Source organism: Anopheles marshallii, chromosome 3, assembly GCF_943734725.1.
Source record: "Anopheles marshallii chromosome 3, idAnoMarsDA_429_01, whole genome shotgun sequence".
NCBI classification, from domain to species: Eukaryota; Metazoa; Arthropoda; class Insecta; order Diptera; family Culicidae; genus Anopheles; species Anopheles marshallii.
This window is the reverse complement of record NC_071327.1, coordinates 12,268,642-12,285,967: the sequence shown is the minus strand read 5'-3', so window position 1 is coordinate 12,285,967 and position 17,326 is coordinate 12,268,642. Positions and strand designations below refer to the sequence as shown.

Sequence of the window (17,326 nt, the reverse complement as noted above, 5' to 3'; positions counted from 1 at the left end):
TGTGCGAACCAGACATATAAAATCAATTCACTGAACTCGTTCAGTTCGCCAGTGTTATCGCGCACATCATGAAGACTGTCAACTGTTCTGCGGCAGAGCCCATCGAATCTGAGAGTTCAATTGTCATTTCGGGTATTGCAGGAAGATATCCAAGATCGGACAATGTCCAAGAGTTTGCCAACAACCTGTACAGCAAAGTACGTATATATTTGGAGCTAACTTCCTCGGTGTCCAAAGGGAATCATTCTCTTCCCCTCCCATTACTCCCTTTTCACTCCCTTGCAGATAGACCTTGTCGATGACAAGGAAGATCGTTGGCGCCATACACACCCAGACATACCGAAACGTCTCGGGAAGCTGAATAATCTCGAAAAGTTCGATGCGGATTTATTCGGGTACAGTCCAAAGGAGGCGCATACGATGGATCCTCAGCATCGCTTACTACTGGAGCACTGTTATCAGGCCGTAATGGATGCGGGACTGCATTTAGACGATCTGAGAGGCACGAAAACGGGTGTCTATATCGGATGTTCCATGTCCGAAACGGAAACCTACTGGACGTACAAGAAAACCCGTATGCCCTACCAAAAAGTAATGCTGGGGTTAGTAACACAAAAGTTTTGTTGGAATACTTAACACTAGTCTTAACATCTACTGTACTCACAGCTTTTCGAGGAGTATGCTAGCGCTTAAAATAGCGTACGCGTTGGATTTGAAGGGCCCGGCCATGACGGTGGATACGGCCTGCAGCAGCTCGATGTACGCTCTCGATTGGGCCTGTAAGGCAATCCGGCAGGGACAGTGTGATGCCGCCATTGTCGCCGGTACCAACCTTACGCTGCATCCTTACATCACCCTGCAGTTTGCGCTGCTCGGCGTGTTGGCGGCGGATGGATACTGTCGACCGTTCGATAAGAATGCTTCGGGGTATTCCCGATCCGAGGCGAATGCGGTAATACTGCTCCAAAAGGCGAAGGACGCCAAGCGTATCTATGCGCACGTGGTCAACACCAAAACGAACTGCGATGGTTACAAGCTTGAGGGCATTACCTTTCCATCCAACAAGGTGCAGAAACAGCTGCTGGATGAGCTCTACTCCGAGGTGCCCTATGATCCGAAGGACGTCAGCTATGTGGAAGCGCACAGTACCGGTACCGTTGTTGGTGATCCGGAAGAGTGTGACGCCATTGAGAAGGTGTTTTGTCCCGACCGAACCGAACCACTGTTGGTCGGGTCGGTTAAATCCAACATCGGCCATTCGGAAGCGGCAGCCGGAATCTGTTCCGTTACCAAGTGTGTTATTGCGATGCAAACCAACCTCATCCCACCGAACATTCACTACACGGAACCGCGGAAAGATGTACCGTCGTTGCTGAACGGTAACCTAAAAGTGGTCGATAAACTAACACCGCTCGATGGACCACTGGTAGCAGTGAATTCTTTCGGATTTGGAGGAGCCAATGCGCATGCACTGCTGCATGCTCACACCCAAAGGAAAGCGTCACATGATCGACCGTTCGATGAGCTTCCCCGGTTGGTGGTGTGGAGTGGACGAACGATCGAGGCGGTTGATCAGTTCTTGGAAGGTGTTGCCAAACACAACTTTGACCCCGAACTCTACGCCTTATCGCACAACATTCAACGCAAGGAGCACGCTAAAATGCACTGCCGTGGGTACGCCATATTGGCCCGTCGTGACGACGGTACAGCTGTTATTATGCAGAAGAGTGTTTCCAAAGTGCAAAAACTGCTGCCCAACTTTGCCATCGTTTTTGGACAGATGGATTACGATTGGCAAACGACTTTGCGTGCATTCAAGAAATTTCCACCATTTAAAGCCTCGGTAAAACAGTGCTTAAGTCTTTTGAAGGCTCCCGAATATGATTGCATCTTCAGCAAGGATGAACATGCAACCATTCTTCAGCGAGCCGTCTGGACCCTGATAATACAAATCAGTGTGTACCATGCACTGAAAGCAATCGGCATAAAGGTTGACCAGTATGGAGGATACTCGATCGGGCAGATAACCTGCGCGTACATCGATGGTGCACTTTCCCTTACGGACGCCATACGAGTGGCATTCACACATGGAGTTCTGCTCGGTTCGTATCGCAATCCGGAGACGTTCAACTATCGCGATATTATCACGGACAAAGACTTGAACACCAAGCTGGCCTCGGTGTTGCAATCTTTCCGTTTCGCGAAACCGACCAACAAGTGGAAAACTGCGACCTCCGTCCTGTCCTTCCGCATATACGATCCAAAAACTTCAGGTCAGATATTCAATCGAATCGATAGTGATGCCATAGTGTTGCAACCACTTCCTTCGATTGAAACCACCGATAGCATAATGAAAAGCTTTCTAGCCACCATTGGACGGTGAGTAAATTGGTTCTTGCCATTCAAGATTTTGCAAATATTGTTGACATACTATTGCTTTTACGATTACATTTCAGGGCATTCGTCAATGGACAACACTGCCAGTTGCTAGATCTTTACCCCGAGATAAAGTTTCCGGTATCGTTAGAAACACCCATGCTCGGCCCTCTCATCCAATGGGATCATTCAGTCGATTGGCATGTGGCCAACTTCCAAACGAAAAAGATGGTAGGGCAAGGCTCCAACCAGTACACCGTCACACTAGCTGAGCAAGAGTACATTGCCGGGCACTGCATCGATGGCAGGGTGTTGATACCGGCAACAGAATATCTGTATCTCGTGTGGGATTCCTTCACTAGCAAAACGGGAACTATCCCGAACGAAGTGGCCGTTGAATTTACGGAGATTGAATTTCTGCGCGCGACTACCATTGCGAGTGGCCAAACCATAACGCTTTTTGTCGAAATCAACGACATCAGTGGATATTTTGAAGTGACCGAAGGTTCGACACTCGTCGTGAAAGGCTTCATTCAACGAATTAACCAATTTAAACTGCTCACGCTTGAGCAAAGTAACACACAGGCTGTAACGCTTCTAACCAAGGATTTCTATAAGGAGCTGCGGCTGCGTGGATACCACTACGGAGGTTTCTTCAAGTCCGTAATAGAGTCTGCTAGTGACGGTTCGTTTGCTAAAATTGAATGGAAAGGCAACTGGACAGCCCTTTTGGATTGTATGCTTCAGATTGCGATCATAGCTGTGGATTCCCGTTCGCTCGTGATTCCTACACGCATTGAGTCCATCAAAGTTGATCCTATACAGCAGAAAATGTCATTACAAACTGACGGAAATAGCGTCCCCTTCTATAACGTATGCTTCGATCCCGATCTAAATCTATTACAAAGTAGAGGTATCGAAATTCGTGGTCTTAATGCAAGTACTATCGCTCGACGACTTCCACCAGGAATTCCGGTACTAGAAAGTTACAAATTTTATCCACATTTCTCCCAAAAAACGATTCAAATTACACAAGCAGTTTCAACCATTGTGCAAATGATTCTCGAAAATCAATCCACAATGTTATTCACCGTTACGGAAGTTCACTCCAAAACGAGGGGTCCGATCATTTCCCTCTTCGGCGATGCTATCGGTGATTTGCCCTTGGTGAAAGCTCACCTTACGTTGCTCTCCAGTGCTAAGCCGGAGCCTATTCCTAACGTCACCATCTCGGAGGATAAGCTCATGAAGCAGCGCAACGTGCTATTGCTCATCTGCGAGAACCTCTTCAATGACGACGAGTTCATCTCCGATGCGATCAACTCTCTATCCGATCAGGGCTTCATACTACTCCGAGAGGCTCAAGGATATCGTCTTCAGAATAGCCATCGACGACTTCAGCTTGTGAGCACCATTCCGATCGAAGGTGAAACATTTCTGCTGCTGCAACAAAAGAAGTCCGCTATGAATACCTGCGTCGATGCTCACGTTATCCAGATATCATCGAACGATACCACCCACAATTGGTTGCTGGAGTTGAAGCAAGAAGTCAAAACCAAACCCGTCATTCTCTGCGCCCAGAATGATCCTTCTTCGGGCATCATCGGCCTTGTGAACTGCATACGCAAGGAGCCCAACATTCAAACTGTTTCCTGCTTCTTCATCGATGACCCCAATGCGCCACCGTTCGATTCTTCCAATCCATTCTACAAAGATCAGATCGAGCTTGGACTGGCGATCAATGTTTATCGCCATGGAGAGTGGGGATCCTATCGCCATTTTAAGCTACTGGAAGAACCGCGTTATGAGTCTACCACCAACCATTGTTTCGCCAATTGCGTTAAACCAGGCGATCTCTCTTCATTCACCTGGATGGTTGGACCGTTGAGTGAGCAACCACCGTCAAGCCCATTGGTCAAAGTCGTTTACAGTTCTTTGAATTTCAAAGACGTTATGCTGGCAACCGGTAGACTCACGCTGGAGACTTCCTTTACTAACCGATTACAACAAGAATGCGTTCTAGGCTTCGAGTTTTCTGGGGTCACTGCTACTGGCAAACGGGTTATGGGAATCATTCCAGCTGGATCCATGGCTACAATAATTGAAGCTGATCCTTTGTTCACTTTGGATGTTCCTGATGAATGCACCCTGGAGCAAGCGGCTACTATTCCTACGGTATACGCTACGGTCTATGCTGCCTTCTTCATTTGCGCTCATATTCGCAAAGTAAACTCCATTCTCATACACGCCGGCACGGGTGGCATTGGTCTAGCTGCGATTCGAGTATGTCTAGCTTACGGACTTGAAGTCTTTACCACTGTTAGCACCAAGGAGAAACGTGAATTCCTCTTAAGCTACTTCCCCGATCTTAACCCTAACAACATCGGTAATTCCAGAGACATCTCTTTCGAAACACTCATCAAGGAGCGTACCAATGGGCGGGGTGTTGACTTCGTTCTCAACTCCCTCTCCGAGGAAAAGCTTCAGGCTTCCATTCGCTGTCTGGCTAAGGGTGGACATTTTCTAGAAATTGGAAAATATGATATGATGAAGGACTCCAAACTAGCAATGGCACTCTTCCAAAAAGGACTTACCTTCACCGCCGTGCTCGTCGATTTGATGTTCCAGGAGAAACGAGAACTCATGCAGGAGTTACACAAACTCATTGTGGAGGATATGTCCAAGGGCATCGTACAGCCCCTTCCTACAAGCGTTTTCCAGGCGCACGAGATCGAACAAGCGTTCCGATATCTTGCTACGGCCAAGCACATCGGAAAGGTTGTGCTCAAGATTCGCGATAACGAAGACGATCTCGCGTCCGTCCCGATATCATTTCTTCCGCGGGTGTACTGTAACCCTGAGCAAAGCTTTGTCATTGCTGGAGGTCTTGGTGGATTTGGACTCGAGCTGGCCGATTGGCTTATCATTCGGGGCTGTCGTAAGCTGCTTCTTAGTTCCAGCAGAGGAATCACCAAGCCCTATCAGCAATACCGTATCAAGTAAGTATTCTGTGCATTGTGATTCTTGCAGTTATTTTTCACTTGACCATTCCTTTCTCACTAGTACATGGCATACGTACGGAGTGCAAGTGCTCGTCTCTACAGAAGACATCTCCACCGAGAATGGATGTCGTCGACTTCTCCAGCAAGCCATAAAAATGGGACCGATCGCCGGTATATTCAATCTGGCCGTACAGCTCCGGGATGCCATCATCGAAAACCAATCGGTGGATAAGTTTGCCGAGTGTCTGGCTCCGAAAGCCACCGCTACACACCATCTCGATCTACTCAGCCGAGAGCTGTGCCCCATGCTGAAGCATTTCGTCGTTTTCTCCAGCGTATCGTGCGGTAGAGGAAACGCCGGACAATCTAACTACGGCATGGCGAACTCCATCATGGAACGTATCATCGAACATCGTGTCGCTCAAGGTCTGCCCGGAAAAGCCATCCAGTGGGGGGCCATCGGAGAGGTCGGAATTGTTGCCGACATGCAGGAAGATAAAATCGACATGGAGATCGGTGGTACATTGCAGCAACGACTTTCTTCCTGCATCCAAGTGCTCGATCAGCTGCTGACCTCTTCGGAACCTCTTGTGGCCAGTATGGTTGTGGCCGAGAAGCGTAGCTCTAGCGGTGGCGCCAAGAACATCGTCGAAGCCGTCATGAACATCATGAACATTCGCGATATGAAGTCCGTCTCCGTTGAGAGCACGCTCGCTGACATCGGTATGGACTCGCTCATGGCCGTCGAAATCCGACAGGTTCTGGAGCGAGACTTTGATATCATCTTGACGCCTCAGGACCTTCGCACGCTCACCTTCTCGAAGCTTCAGAAGCTCGCCGATGCTAAGGCCGAGAACGAAGCTGCCGAAATCGCTGCTCAACAGCTACAGCTGGAGGATTTGTTGGCAAGCTTCGGTGATGAAGCCGCCAGTCATCACACTGTCCTACGGCTGCCTTCCAAATGTAACGACCTCGCGTTCGATCGACCTGTTCTGATCATACCGGGAATTGAGAGCGTATGTAGTCCAGCCTGGACCAAGATCGCTTCCGAGATCAACGCTCCTACATTTATGCTGCAAACATTCGCCAACGCAACCGATGAGCAGACCATCGTCGGAATCGTTGACACCGTCTTTGACGAGATGTTCGAGACTGTCTTCACCAAAGCGGAACAGTTCTTGGTCATTGGATATTCCTTCGGATCACTGTTAGCACTGGAAATTGTGAAGCGCCTAGAGGCACGATCACTTCACGGAAAGCTGATGTTAATCGATGGGTCGCCGTTGTACCTGCAGCGTTTCGCCAGCCACCATTTATCGGGCTTTGACGACGAGCACCTTCAAATGGCGATCCTCACGCTCGTGCTTTCCTTTGTACTTCCCACGGCAACCCAGGATATTATAAAATCTATCATGGATAAATCAACGTACCTCGAACGCGTAGAGAAGCTAATGGAAGTCGCACGTGAGTCTAATTCATTCTCGGAAGAGTACGCCCGCAAAATGATGCGAGCTCTGTTCTATCGACTAAAGGCAGCCATGAACATGAGCACGGAAGCGAAGGAAAAGCTGACATCACCACTTGTCCTGGTACGGTCAGCAGCGATCGGTGACATAGAAGAGGATTACGGTCTGAGCGAGTTTACCATCGCGTCCTTGATAGTGAAAATTATCGATGGAACTCATCAAACCATGCTCGCCAACCCCGAGCTCATTGAGATCATTAACAAGGACACGCTGTAAAGTGTGAGCTTGGGATCACAATTTCATCAGATTGTGATCGTTACATTGTTTGTTCGTTACATTGTTTGATACGCAAAGATTTAGGAAAATTTAATAGGCATAGGATGTGGATGATTCTAATTAAACATAGTCACATAGTGCAACTAAACATTTTTCTCATTAGTAAGAATAGTAATTAATTGGGAACGCATCAATTAAATGTATAACTAAAATCTCTCCTAGTCTTTATGAATTCATCACCATTTTTACACTGCTTACTATACGTTAGTTTCCTCATCCGGGTCGTCTGTTATTTTTTGTTCTTGTTCATCAAACTGTAAATTGCTTGTTGAATTTTTTCATTTTCCTTCAACTCTGCTTCGACCTGCGCGATGCGTTCTTCCCGATCCTTTAGCTTCTCCTTCAAATTCTTACCGTCCGCTTCGAGCGTTTCGATAGTACTATCCCGCTGCACAAGCGTTTGCTCCAGCTGCTGGACAAGATCGTTGCGCTTGGAGATGTCTCGTTCCCGTTCGCGAATTTTACACTCGTACTGTTTTCGCTCCGCTTCCCGCTGTTCGGTAAGCTTCTGTCGGTCTTCTTCTCCGAGCTTTAGCAATTTCCGTGCATCGTCTCGATTTTTAGTCTAAAACAAAACGATCATGCATAAATGGATGTAACTCAATGTGCTGCTATATTCTAGCTTACCATAGCCGCCAACTCCAGCTGAAGACGCTTGTTTTCCTTCTCATAATTGTCGTCACGTGCGCGCAAGTGCTCGATCTCCTTCACCAGTGCTGCACATTTTTGATTCTTTTCACCGTACTTTTTAATGTACTCTGCCAGCTCTTGCTTCATCTGGCTCATTTTCTTATCGTACGTTGCGGCAGCCGATCTCATCTGCACCAGCTCCTGCTCCAGAAGACGGTTCTCATTTTCTAACCTAAAAATGATACATAATTATACATAGTAAGTCTTTTTTCTCTACATCCCTTAATTGTTTTTTTTTACTCACGCTGACTCCTTCAACAAGAGAGGAAGACTTTTCTTCTGATTCTTGTCAATCTCAGCCATTAGCAGCTGATTCTGGTGCGTGAGGGTCGTGATCTGTGCCGTTGTAGCTTCTAAACTGTTTCTCAAATCGTTCATCAAGCTCGTCTGCATATTGATCTTGTACGTGTAGAATTCGACAAGCTCTGATTTTTCTACTTCGTTTATCAGCCCAGCAGCTTTAGCGTCCTGTATATGAACCACGGCCTGGTCAATCCGTTCCTGCAAGTCCCTACTAAGCGCCCGTACATAGGTGTATCCCGTCGGTGGTTGAATGTTGTGCACATTGCCGTTCGCTGGTGAAAATGGAGTTCTTGCATCGTTTCCTCCTAACGCTAGTACATTGCTTTTCAACATATCGATCATCTGGGCCACATCGTGCTTGGGAAAGTCGGTTGAGGTTGCTACTTGTAGTAACGCTTCCAGCAACTCCACATCGCTGCCTCCGGTCAAACCCTTGGCAAAAAGAAATTGGATCGGTTTCTGTTTGAGTAGGTTCGTTATTTTAGCGTACCAGTGCGTAGGGCAAATGTTGGCCAGCTCATTAAACGTGTGCAAGGCCCACAAATACACCCGAACTTGACCGTCAGTTAGAGAATAGTTGAACATGGCACAATCACGTGCATTGCTCAAGACGTTGCCAAAAAGATGCTGAAATAATTGTTCCGCTATCTCATTCATTGGATCGTCGATCGTATTCAGTGTCTTTCCGATCGTCGTCAACAGCTTTGTAAATGCAATTACAAGTCGCTCATCGTCAATGTTTGTAATCGTGTTCATTAAGGGTGTGAGCACTGTTTTACACTGCTCGGCGAAGGCTGTTTCCTTGGGTTTCTTTTCCAGTATCGTGCGCAACAGATCGACCGCTTTCGAACAATCGTCCCGTGCGTTGTTGATTAGTTTGATGGGACCGATGTCAAAAATCTTCTTGTAGAGCTCCTCATCATCCGGTTTAAGCAGAACAATGCATTCCAAAATTTCAAACAATCCATCTTTCGTACGGTCCTTCCTTAGTTCGCCTTTTTGCTTTGTCTTTTTCCTCCGTCCAGGCGCTTCAACTTCTGGCGATGGTGTGCCATTCTCCCAATACTTTTCAATTTCAAGCAAAAATTCTTTCAAATCTCGCTGGAAGTATTCGTCCGTTACCGCCGCTTTTGCCGGTTCCGACTCACGCGAACCGCTTAGCGTTCGTACGTAGCGCAGAAAGTCGACCACATGCCTCAAGCTGAAACTGTTCTTCGATGCTAGCATTAATCGAACTTCCTCGAAGCTCATACGCAGAAGATAGTGTAAATCAATCTCCTTGACATAGTCGTTTTGCTCCAGTATGATGTACATTTTGCACGCGAGCAGACCGAACTTTTTAATCTGTTTGCAGAACCCAGAAATGTTCGTGTTTCTAGTCAATACAAACGTCGTCGAGAGATCGCGATGACACAGATTGACCAGTATTGACAATGCCAGCTGTGCCATCTCGCAGCGTTCCTTCTTTTCGTGGTTCTGTTCAATGAGGGTAAGCAGCTTCTGGATTAACCGTTCTATAAACATTTCCTGTCCATCAATCGTGGCACCGTAGGAGAGGTGGTGCAACAGAGAAAGAGCACGCTTCTGCTGTTCCGGCGTGTGCACTTCCAACAGTAGAAGCGAAACAACCGGCAGGAAACGGAACTTGTCCACCAGCGCAGAACGTGTGTCATCGTCATTCACCGCAAGCTCAAGCACCGCTACCGCTGACCAGAGAAGATTTGTTTTCTTCACGCTATGGCTTAAAAGTTTATGCAAATTAACGAAGAAAATGTTACATTCATACACGGACACATCAAAGATCTTGCTTTCCAGGCTAGCTGCTGCCAGGTGCTACGGAAGGAAAACCAACATCAATGAGCAATGCAATACATTTGGAATTCTAAGGATGCGGATGCGATCAAACGATCCCAAAAACACTTACCTCCAAGCACCGGTTCACAAGCGTTTCATTGCCATAAGTGCTGCTGATGAAATAAGATTGGATGTGGCTGTTGAACTCCACAATGTGCGACATTTCTGCTGAACGTCCCGGACTCATTTCAACGGATAAAACACATAAATATATACACAATATTACAATTACTTTACGATTTATCGTATTATTCCTCAATGTTTGAGTAAAAACCTTTGGAATGTATAGAAAAAAAACAATATTCGGGAGAATAAGCCAATCACACACCAAACACAAGCGCAAACAACAAACAAAGCGTTACGATTTTGATTTCAACGTTGGCAGCTCGCTCAACTGTTGACAGCTGCTCGATAACTGCTCGATTCCACGGATAATAGAGAAGTTGTTTGAATTTTGTATGTGCCTTAAGGTACGGCTACACGACGCACTTATTTGTTGTGAAAATCTATACATTCAATTTGAACGGCGATTATCCTAAAAAACTAAAATTGAATGCCCACTTAGCATCTTATGAAAATGAAAAATTTTACCCATATGAAACGCACTGTAAACGTTTAAATATTTAATTCTGACGAACTGAATGTTGCCTCATAATTCTCTTAAAAACACAAACACATAATGCGGATAATTTAATTTGCAGATGCGGATTTAAGTAGGATTATTATAACTTTTATTGTTTGTGTGTTAAAGTATACGGGCCACGCTTATTCTAGCAATTTCTATGCTTCAAATTTTTAAAACAAGGCAGCAAAATCACACATTCCAAAAGCCACCCCAAGAAGCAATTTTTTCTCCGCAACTACCAGTTTCACTGCCTTTCACACTGGTTGACTCCACATACTGAACGGCTCATGGTAAGATATTATACCTATCCCTTTAGTACATTGTACTGATTCTTGTACCCTGCACTCTTCTGTGACTTTGTTTTTTCCGATGTGATGAACACACGCGCAATTTAAAAGCCAACATCGAAGAGAAGTGCGCGTAGGATTATTCTAAGTTTAACCTAGAATATGGAGCGACCCGGTGGCATGATGCTAGCGGCGCCGGACTTCACATGAACTGATCGGACCAAAATCCCATCAGGACCAATCCCCCGTACGCTGACCTGACTATCCAGCTCCCAGGTAATAAAATCACAGAAGGCCAGAAATGGCAGGCCTAGACCTCTTGAGGTTGTTGTGCCGCTAAAGAAGAAGAAGAATCTAGAATATTCATTTAACATTTATTTCAACGACGAAAAGATAACAATTTATAAAACTATCACATTTCATGCATCGACTTTACTAACCCTAAATACAGTACCAAAAACATCAGTAAAATTATATTCTCTCGCGAACAATTCAATCTGCTATTGCCGTGTACAGGCAGCTTAAGAACATTCCAGTTTTGCATGGAGAGTCTTGGAGAACTTGTCCGCTCATCGCATTTTCACTTCGACGCTCGTGAACGGTGGAATCAATCTTTGCTGTTACAACTGTACCAGCTGTTAAAATGTCAGTTTCAAATATATTTTCCGAAAAGTGTACCAATTGAATACCAATAGTGAGCATGAGCAAGATTCAAAAGATATGTACGTTTAACCAATAAAAGGCAAACAACGTTGTTCAATCGATGTCAAGAAAAAGTTCATAAACACGTGCTTTCACACGTACGAAGATTTAAGTAAACAAGTGCCCCAAGAAGTGTTACATGAAATTGCTACCGTTGTTAATTAAAACAAGTTTTAAAAAAATCAGTGAAATATATGGAAAATCCCGTAGTAATATAGAAAAGTTTAGAAAACAGTTCAATAAAACTCAAAACAACATAAAGCAAAACAAAAGGATGATTCATTGAGCGTTGTACCGGCGTTAAATACGGATCCGGCTATCCCCAGTGGCTTCTTTCGTTACCTTTGCCGTATTTTGGGATAGATAGTGCCAAATGCGTTCGTCCGGTTGCTGCACCACCGGTCACCGGGCGGTGCGCTGTGGGTGTGTCTGAGCGAGATGGCACGAAGCGCCACGCGCGTACACCGCGTTCCAGTCTTTGGCGCGAAAACAATGTTACCAGTGCATCGAATGTGTGTGTGTTTGTATGCGGGTGTGCACGTGAAAGAGTGAGTGATTCGCGCGCTGCCAAGTTTTAAGCAACTTTCGGCCCCGCTGCTGGTAACCAAACGGTATCGGTTTTTAAACAACTTCAGAAGAGGGCGCACACCGTGCGGATCGCGACCCACAATACGCGGCACCCGCGATACCGTGGCTAGTTGGTACCACATGGTTCTCTGCTCTCTTTCTCGGTGTGTGTCTCTCGCTCTCACACATACGCGATGTTTTTTTTCTTCGCGTCGACGCATTCGTCCTACGTGCGTGAAGGTGTGTGTGTGTGCGCCAGAAGTATTCCGTAAAGGAAAACCGAAACGAGGTTCCTCTGGGTGCGTTCGGTCAGTCTGTCGCGAAATTATCCTCCGCACGGTAGGACGGCTCGAGCACTCTCGCTCTCGGTCGTTAATTCGGAATTCCAGCAAACGGAAATGCAACAGTCTCACGGTTTAACGGTTTGTTAAATTTAAAATCTGTACAGCAGTGCAAACGTGTAGTAGAGTGTATTTAATAGTATTAGTGTAGAACACAAGTGTGCGTTTGTGTATAGGGTTTTTTGGTAGAAAAACATAAGTGAACTCCGGAACAGGAAATTCGCCGTCGTTCAATAAATGGTCCAGATGTGTTGGGCATTGAACGTAATAGCTGCACGTGTTCAGTGTTAGAAACTCACGATTCCTACCCATCCTATCAACCGGAACTTGAGTGTCCCGAACCCATAAAAAAAACACACCGGAAGCCACCATGGCTTCCTCCAGAAGTCGTAAAAAAAGATCACCATATTAACGTCCCCCCTCCCAAGGGTTCTCAGGTGTTTCGGAACAGTTCCGGCCCCCGGTCCGCCACCATCATGTTGTTCGAGTCTGTCCAAAATGGTGACCTCGACCGGGTACGCCACCTGTTGGACGGTGGTGCGGACGTTAATGCGCGGGACGACAAGTTCTTCAACACGGCCCTCCATCGGGCCGTATTTGCCCGCCGGAACCGGCTCGAGATGGTGGCCCTGCTCGTCGAACGCGGTGCCGACTGTAATGCACTCAACAAAAAGCGCCTAACCGCGTCGGAACTCGCGCTCGAGAACCGGCTGCCGGAGGTGGCAAAGGAGTTGGTGCGGTGCGAAACCCAACACCTGGACGATCATCTCGCCTACTACCTGCTGATACGGCGCGGCAATCTACAGCTGTTCGAATACCTGATCTCGATCAAGCGGCTCCAGTACGAGGACGAAATCTGCGTCATTGCCCGGGCGTACGGTGAGCTACGGCTGCGGAACGTACCGCTCAACGAGCCGATGGAGTCGTACCTGAACGAGATCCTGATCAATCACGACTACTGGTTGCGGAACCGGGTCCGCAGCGGGTGGACCGACAGCCGACGGGAAACGCTGCGCCGGCTGGAAGCGATCGTCGAGAATGTCCAGCAGCTGACCGGTGGCTACGACAGCCACAATCTGACGGACGTGGACAGTGTGTTTCTGCTCCGGCTGTCCTACATACTGGAGAACCTTTTCTTCGTCCGCAACACCTACAAACAGCTGCCGCTGCATCACATGGAATTTTGTATCGGTGAGTTTTTAACTGACATTTCCACCTCCGTCTGTGTATGATGTGCAGGGTTTGACATTCAGCTTATAAATGGGTCGACTGTCCTCAAAAGGACAATTCAACTGTTTGAGGTGTTTCAATTCAATGGTGACTTCCGGTGACTAGAATGGATTGATGCGTATTGCGGGAAAAGGAATTCTAGCTTTTTTTTCTCTATTCTAACAACTACTCTCCCACACGTACACATACGTAGAAACAACCACCCTTGCATTGCATTGCGCACCGATTCGTACAACGCGCGCTCACGCACGGCATTAGTTTTACGGCCGTGCTCGGTTTCGCGGTTTGGCTCTTATTTAAACAACTTTCGCTGGCACTAGCGGTCGTCAACGGTCCTAGTCCTTACTGCCATCGTCGCCATCATCATCGTCATCATCAGCAACCATCCGTCATCTGCTTAACGGTGCTGTAACGGCGCCTGGTGTCTGACGAGCGACTTTTTAAATGTGGCCCAATGTGTCTTTTCCTACACGCGGATGGAGGTTTCCGGTTTCGTTGACACGCTATTGGGGAGCGAATGTCTAAAACTGTGATGCAGCTAAGTTTCAGCCAATTAGCGTAAATCGCTGTATAAGTCTTTTATTTACTTGTTTAACTAAACTTGTATCTTACGGAACATTATTTGTGGTGTTCTATTGAGTTTTTGTTGCCTCTTTATAAAAGGGCAATCAGGTGCAACTATAGACAAGCAGAATACTTGTTATTTGAATTATTTTCTTTGATTACAAGTATTTGTGAGTTATATTTTATGTTCTAGTTCGAACGCCAATGCCGTATTCCTTACAGTATTCTATGTTATTTGAATAAAGACCAATGTGGTTTGCTATTATTTATATTATGTTCAGTATTATTTAATCCCTTTTTGTACTTTTTGTTTAACTTTCTATTAATTCTTATGACAATTCATTAGAGTAATATCCTTTCTGTTATAATTATTGGTAACATCGAATGGTTGTATGTAAATCATGTTTTCCCATGTTTTATCTTAATAGTTTATGAACAAGAATATATATTCATATTTAAATATTATAGTCTATAAAACGTATCCAGTACTCTCACACAGCACTTTTCTGTTGCCAAAACCCCCTTCTTTGCTATCAAATCCCTCCTGCGGAGAACAGCTCCAACTCCCTCAAGCTTCCTGTTTTTATTTTCCTTCGTATCTTTCTTTCATTTTCACGTCGCAATCAATCGTGCAAACTGGCACGTAACTGCATTTTCACTGCGTTAAACAACCTCCGCGAGCGGTTTTTACAATATGTATATATATAAGTGGAGGCGAAAAAAAATACAAACCCCCACTCACACACCACATCTCAACCCAACTTCACATTTTATTCGCGCTCTGTAAAACGCACACCATGCCAGCAAATAGGGCGGAAGGGAGCGAGGTTTGTGTTTTGTTCCCGTTTTTTTTTCTGTGACTGCCTGTCTAACTCATTGGTAGTTAGAAAATAGGAAACACATGGATTGGGTGTAGAACAAAACCAACAAAATAGGCGAAACAGTCAGGGAATTCCGGTCGGTGTGGAGTATTTTGTTTTAGAATGAACTATTAAAACTAACTAATGCTGGTTCAAAGGATACAGGGCTTGCAGGGTTTTATATATTTTTTTAAATTTTTACATTGTTGATAAAACATCCATGGGTATATCGTTTATTTATTCTTTGACAATTAAAATGATTAAATGCTTCTTTAGCTAAATATGCTCCAACCGTTAGACCAACTTAATTTTCTTACCGTTTTCACTATCAATTGAAGTCTAGGCTTTCCAGTAACATTCGAATATGACATTTATGTTAACGTACCCTGGATAATACAAAAGTACTCCACAAGTCCGCACAAATTAAAGTTCAAGAACTGATAGAATCCACCATAATTAATAATTGTTTTCGAGTGGATTGATTCAACCAATTGCTGACAGTGAATAAAACATCACACCTGCTAGATTATATTTAGTTCGATTTAATTGATTTTAGTTCCCTTTTTTACCGTTGTCACTCTCGATGATTTAAAAAAAAATGTTCCCCTCATCTGTTAATTGCAACGTAACGGGTGCATTATTTTAAATTCAATGCAATTACATTCACTTCCATTAGGAGTGGGGTGTGAAAATGGAACAAAAAAGCAACAAATAGATGTAAGCATGAATTAAATTTAAAAACGAAACAACTGGAGAAAGAAAAAAAGGCCACCAATTTACACACTCCCTTGCCCAGCGAATGCCGGCTTGCGTATGGTCAGTTTTGTTTTGAACCGTAAATCGACCATTTCCACCAATACACCGACCGCGGGAGAGTATGTTTGGTGTGTCGTTTTTTTTTTATTTATTTCGTCCTCCATTTCATACAGCATCTCTGTAACAGAGCACACCACCCGGACTCCTCGGAACAGCTGTTTTGCGGTATTCAACAGCTACCCCGGAGCGACACCCAAGTCTGGTCGCCGGGGGAGAAAAAAAAACTTTGCCAAAAAGGGTGAATGGCCTCCTAACCGAAGGGTTGACGGATGTGAATTATCTGATTGCCGAAATGTGCCCTTTAACGAACTTAGGAAAATGGATGATCCTCCCCCGAAACACGTTAATCCCGTCTAGAACGCGTCCCAAACCGGACCGAGATTGAAGTCGACCTGGTGGTTAACCCTACCAATCCGGTCAACATCGTCCGTCATCTGCTCGTCGTTCCCCTTTGCGCCATCCGTTTTGGTTTCCTTCGAGTAAACTCCCTGGTGGCAGGAAAAGGGCGAACTAACTACTCGAATAAAAACAAAAAGCAAAACAGGAAACTCCTCGCCCTTTTTATTCCGATCGACGGAAAGATGAAAGAGGAATTTTGGAAAAGGGTTGTTTTCGGTCGGAAAATTAACCATCCGTTCGGTACACTCGTTCGTGGTGGCGCAATATCACGAAGGGATAGTGAGTTTCGGAGTTGGTTTGGACCTTTTTTTATCCAAATACCAAAACAAAAATGAATTTACCTTTCGGACCATGTTCCGGGCTTGTACACGTGTTGGGGTTGAAGTTTTTAAAAAGGGATGTGTTAAATTGACCGCTCGTTAAATGACGATTAAGTTCACCTGTTTATCAGAGCATGTCCGTACCATCGGCACTCCAGATGACGTGTGAAACCGTTTTGTTTTGTGTCCATAATGTGGACATCAAGTTTAATACCCGTTAATAATAGTGCTTGGATGGATGGTTTTAGGTCAATTTTAGGGAATATAGGAAGGTAAAGGTAGCATCTTTCTGTGCGTTTTTCCATTTTTATACGCAAATCAATATGCCTGCAATTAGTGGAAATGATTCTTTTTTCTTCTCATTTATGCTACAATGGAACTATCTTATCCTGGTGGTTTTTATAAACAAGTTTAACAATACCAAAAAACAATATTTTAACCAACAGCTAATTCGGCCAACTAAATGTCATATTTAAGCAATCGCACCCTTAAAAGTATGCAATTTGCCTATCAAAAACGTCTTTCTTGGATTTAATTTTAATTAACTCATCCTATTTAAATATTCTACATAAAGTGGTGAATGCAGGT

General features: G+C 45.2%; 3 protein-coding genes across 3 annotated transcripts in view; 2 read left to right on the top strand and 1 right to left on the bottom strand.

The window, feature by feature from the left end:
- Window positions 1-68: 68 nt before the first annotated feature.
- On the top strand, window positions 69-7,120 carry LOC128710832 (fatty acid synthase-like). The gene is made up of 5 exons (XM_053805686.1): window positions 69-197; window positions 286-602; window positions 667-2,379; window positions 2,457-5,375; window positions 5,440-7,120. Exons 1-5 carry the CDS (start codon window positions 69-71, stop codon window positions 7,118-7,120), a joined length of 6,759 nt encoding a protein of 2,252 aa, XP_053661661.1.
- A 289-nt stretch (window positions 7,121-7,409) lies between these two features.
- Window positions 7,410-10,214, bottom strand: LOC128714419 (uncharacterized). Its single transcript, XM_053809294.1, has 4 exons — window positions 10,098-10,214; window positions 8,115-10,006; window positions 7,808-8,042; window positions 7,410-7,745 (listed from the first exon to the last, which is right to left on the bottom strand). The coding sequence occupies exons 1-4, from the start codon at window positions 10,212-10,214 to the stop codon at window positions 7,410-7,412; spliced, it is 2,580 nt and encodes an 859-aa protein (XP_053665269.1).
- A 2,811-nt stretch (window positions 10,215-13,025) lies between these two features.
- LOC128714461 (uncharacterized) overlaps window positions 13,026-17,326 on the top strand; it is a 43,330-nt gene continuing 39,029 nt past the window's right edge. Inside the window, exon 1 of the mRNA XM_053809335.1 lies at window positions 13,026-13,740. Coding sequence (XP_053665310.1) covers window positions 13,026-13,740 — 715 coding nt within the window. The remainder of the gene's footprint in view (window positions 13,741-17,326) is intronic.

Coding starts and splice junctions, on each gene's coding strand:
- LOC128714419 (XM_053809294.1), bottom strand. CDS start 10,214: ATGAGTCCGGGACGTTCAGCAGAAATGTCGCACATTGTGGAGTTCAAC. Junction 8,043..8,114: donor CTCTTGTTGAAGGAGTCAGC/GTGAGTAAAAAA, acceptor TATCATTTTTAG/GTTAGAAAATGAGAACCGTC. Junction 7,746..7,807: donor AGCTGGAGTTGGCGGCTATG/GTAAGCTAGAAT, acceptor GTTTTGTTTTAG/ACTAAAAATCGAGACGATGC.
- LOC128710832 (XM_053805686.1), top strand. CDS start 69: ATGAAGACTGTCAACTGTTCTGCGGCAGAGCCCATCGAATCTGAGAGT. Junction 198..285: donor CCAACAACCTGTACAGCAAA/GTACGTATATAT, acceptor ACTCCCTTGCAG/ATAGACCTTGTCGATGACAA. Junction 5,376..5,439: donor TATCAGCAATACCGTATCAA/GTAAGTATTCTG, acceptor CTTTCTCACTAG/TACATGGCATACGTACGGAG.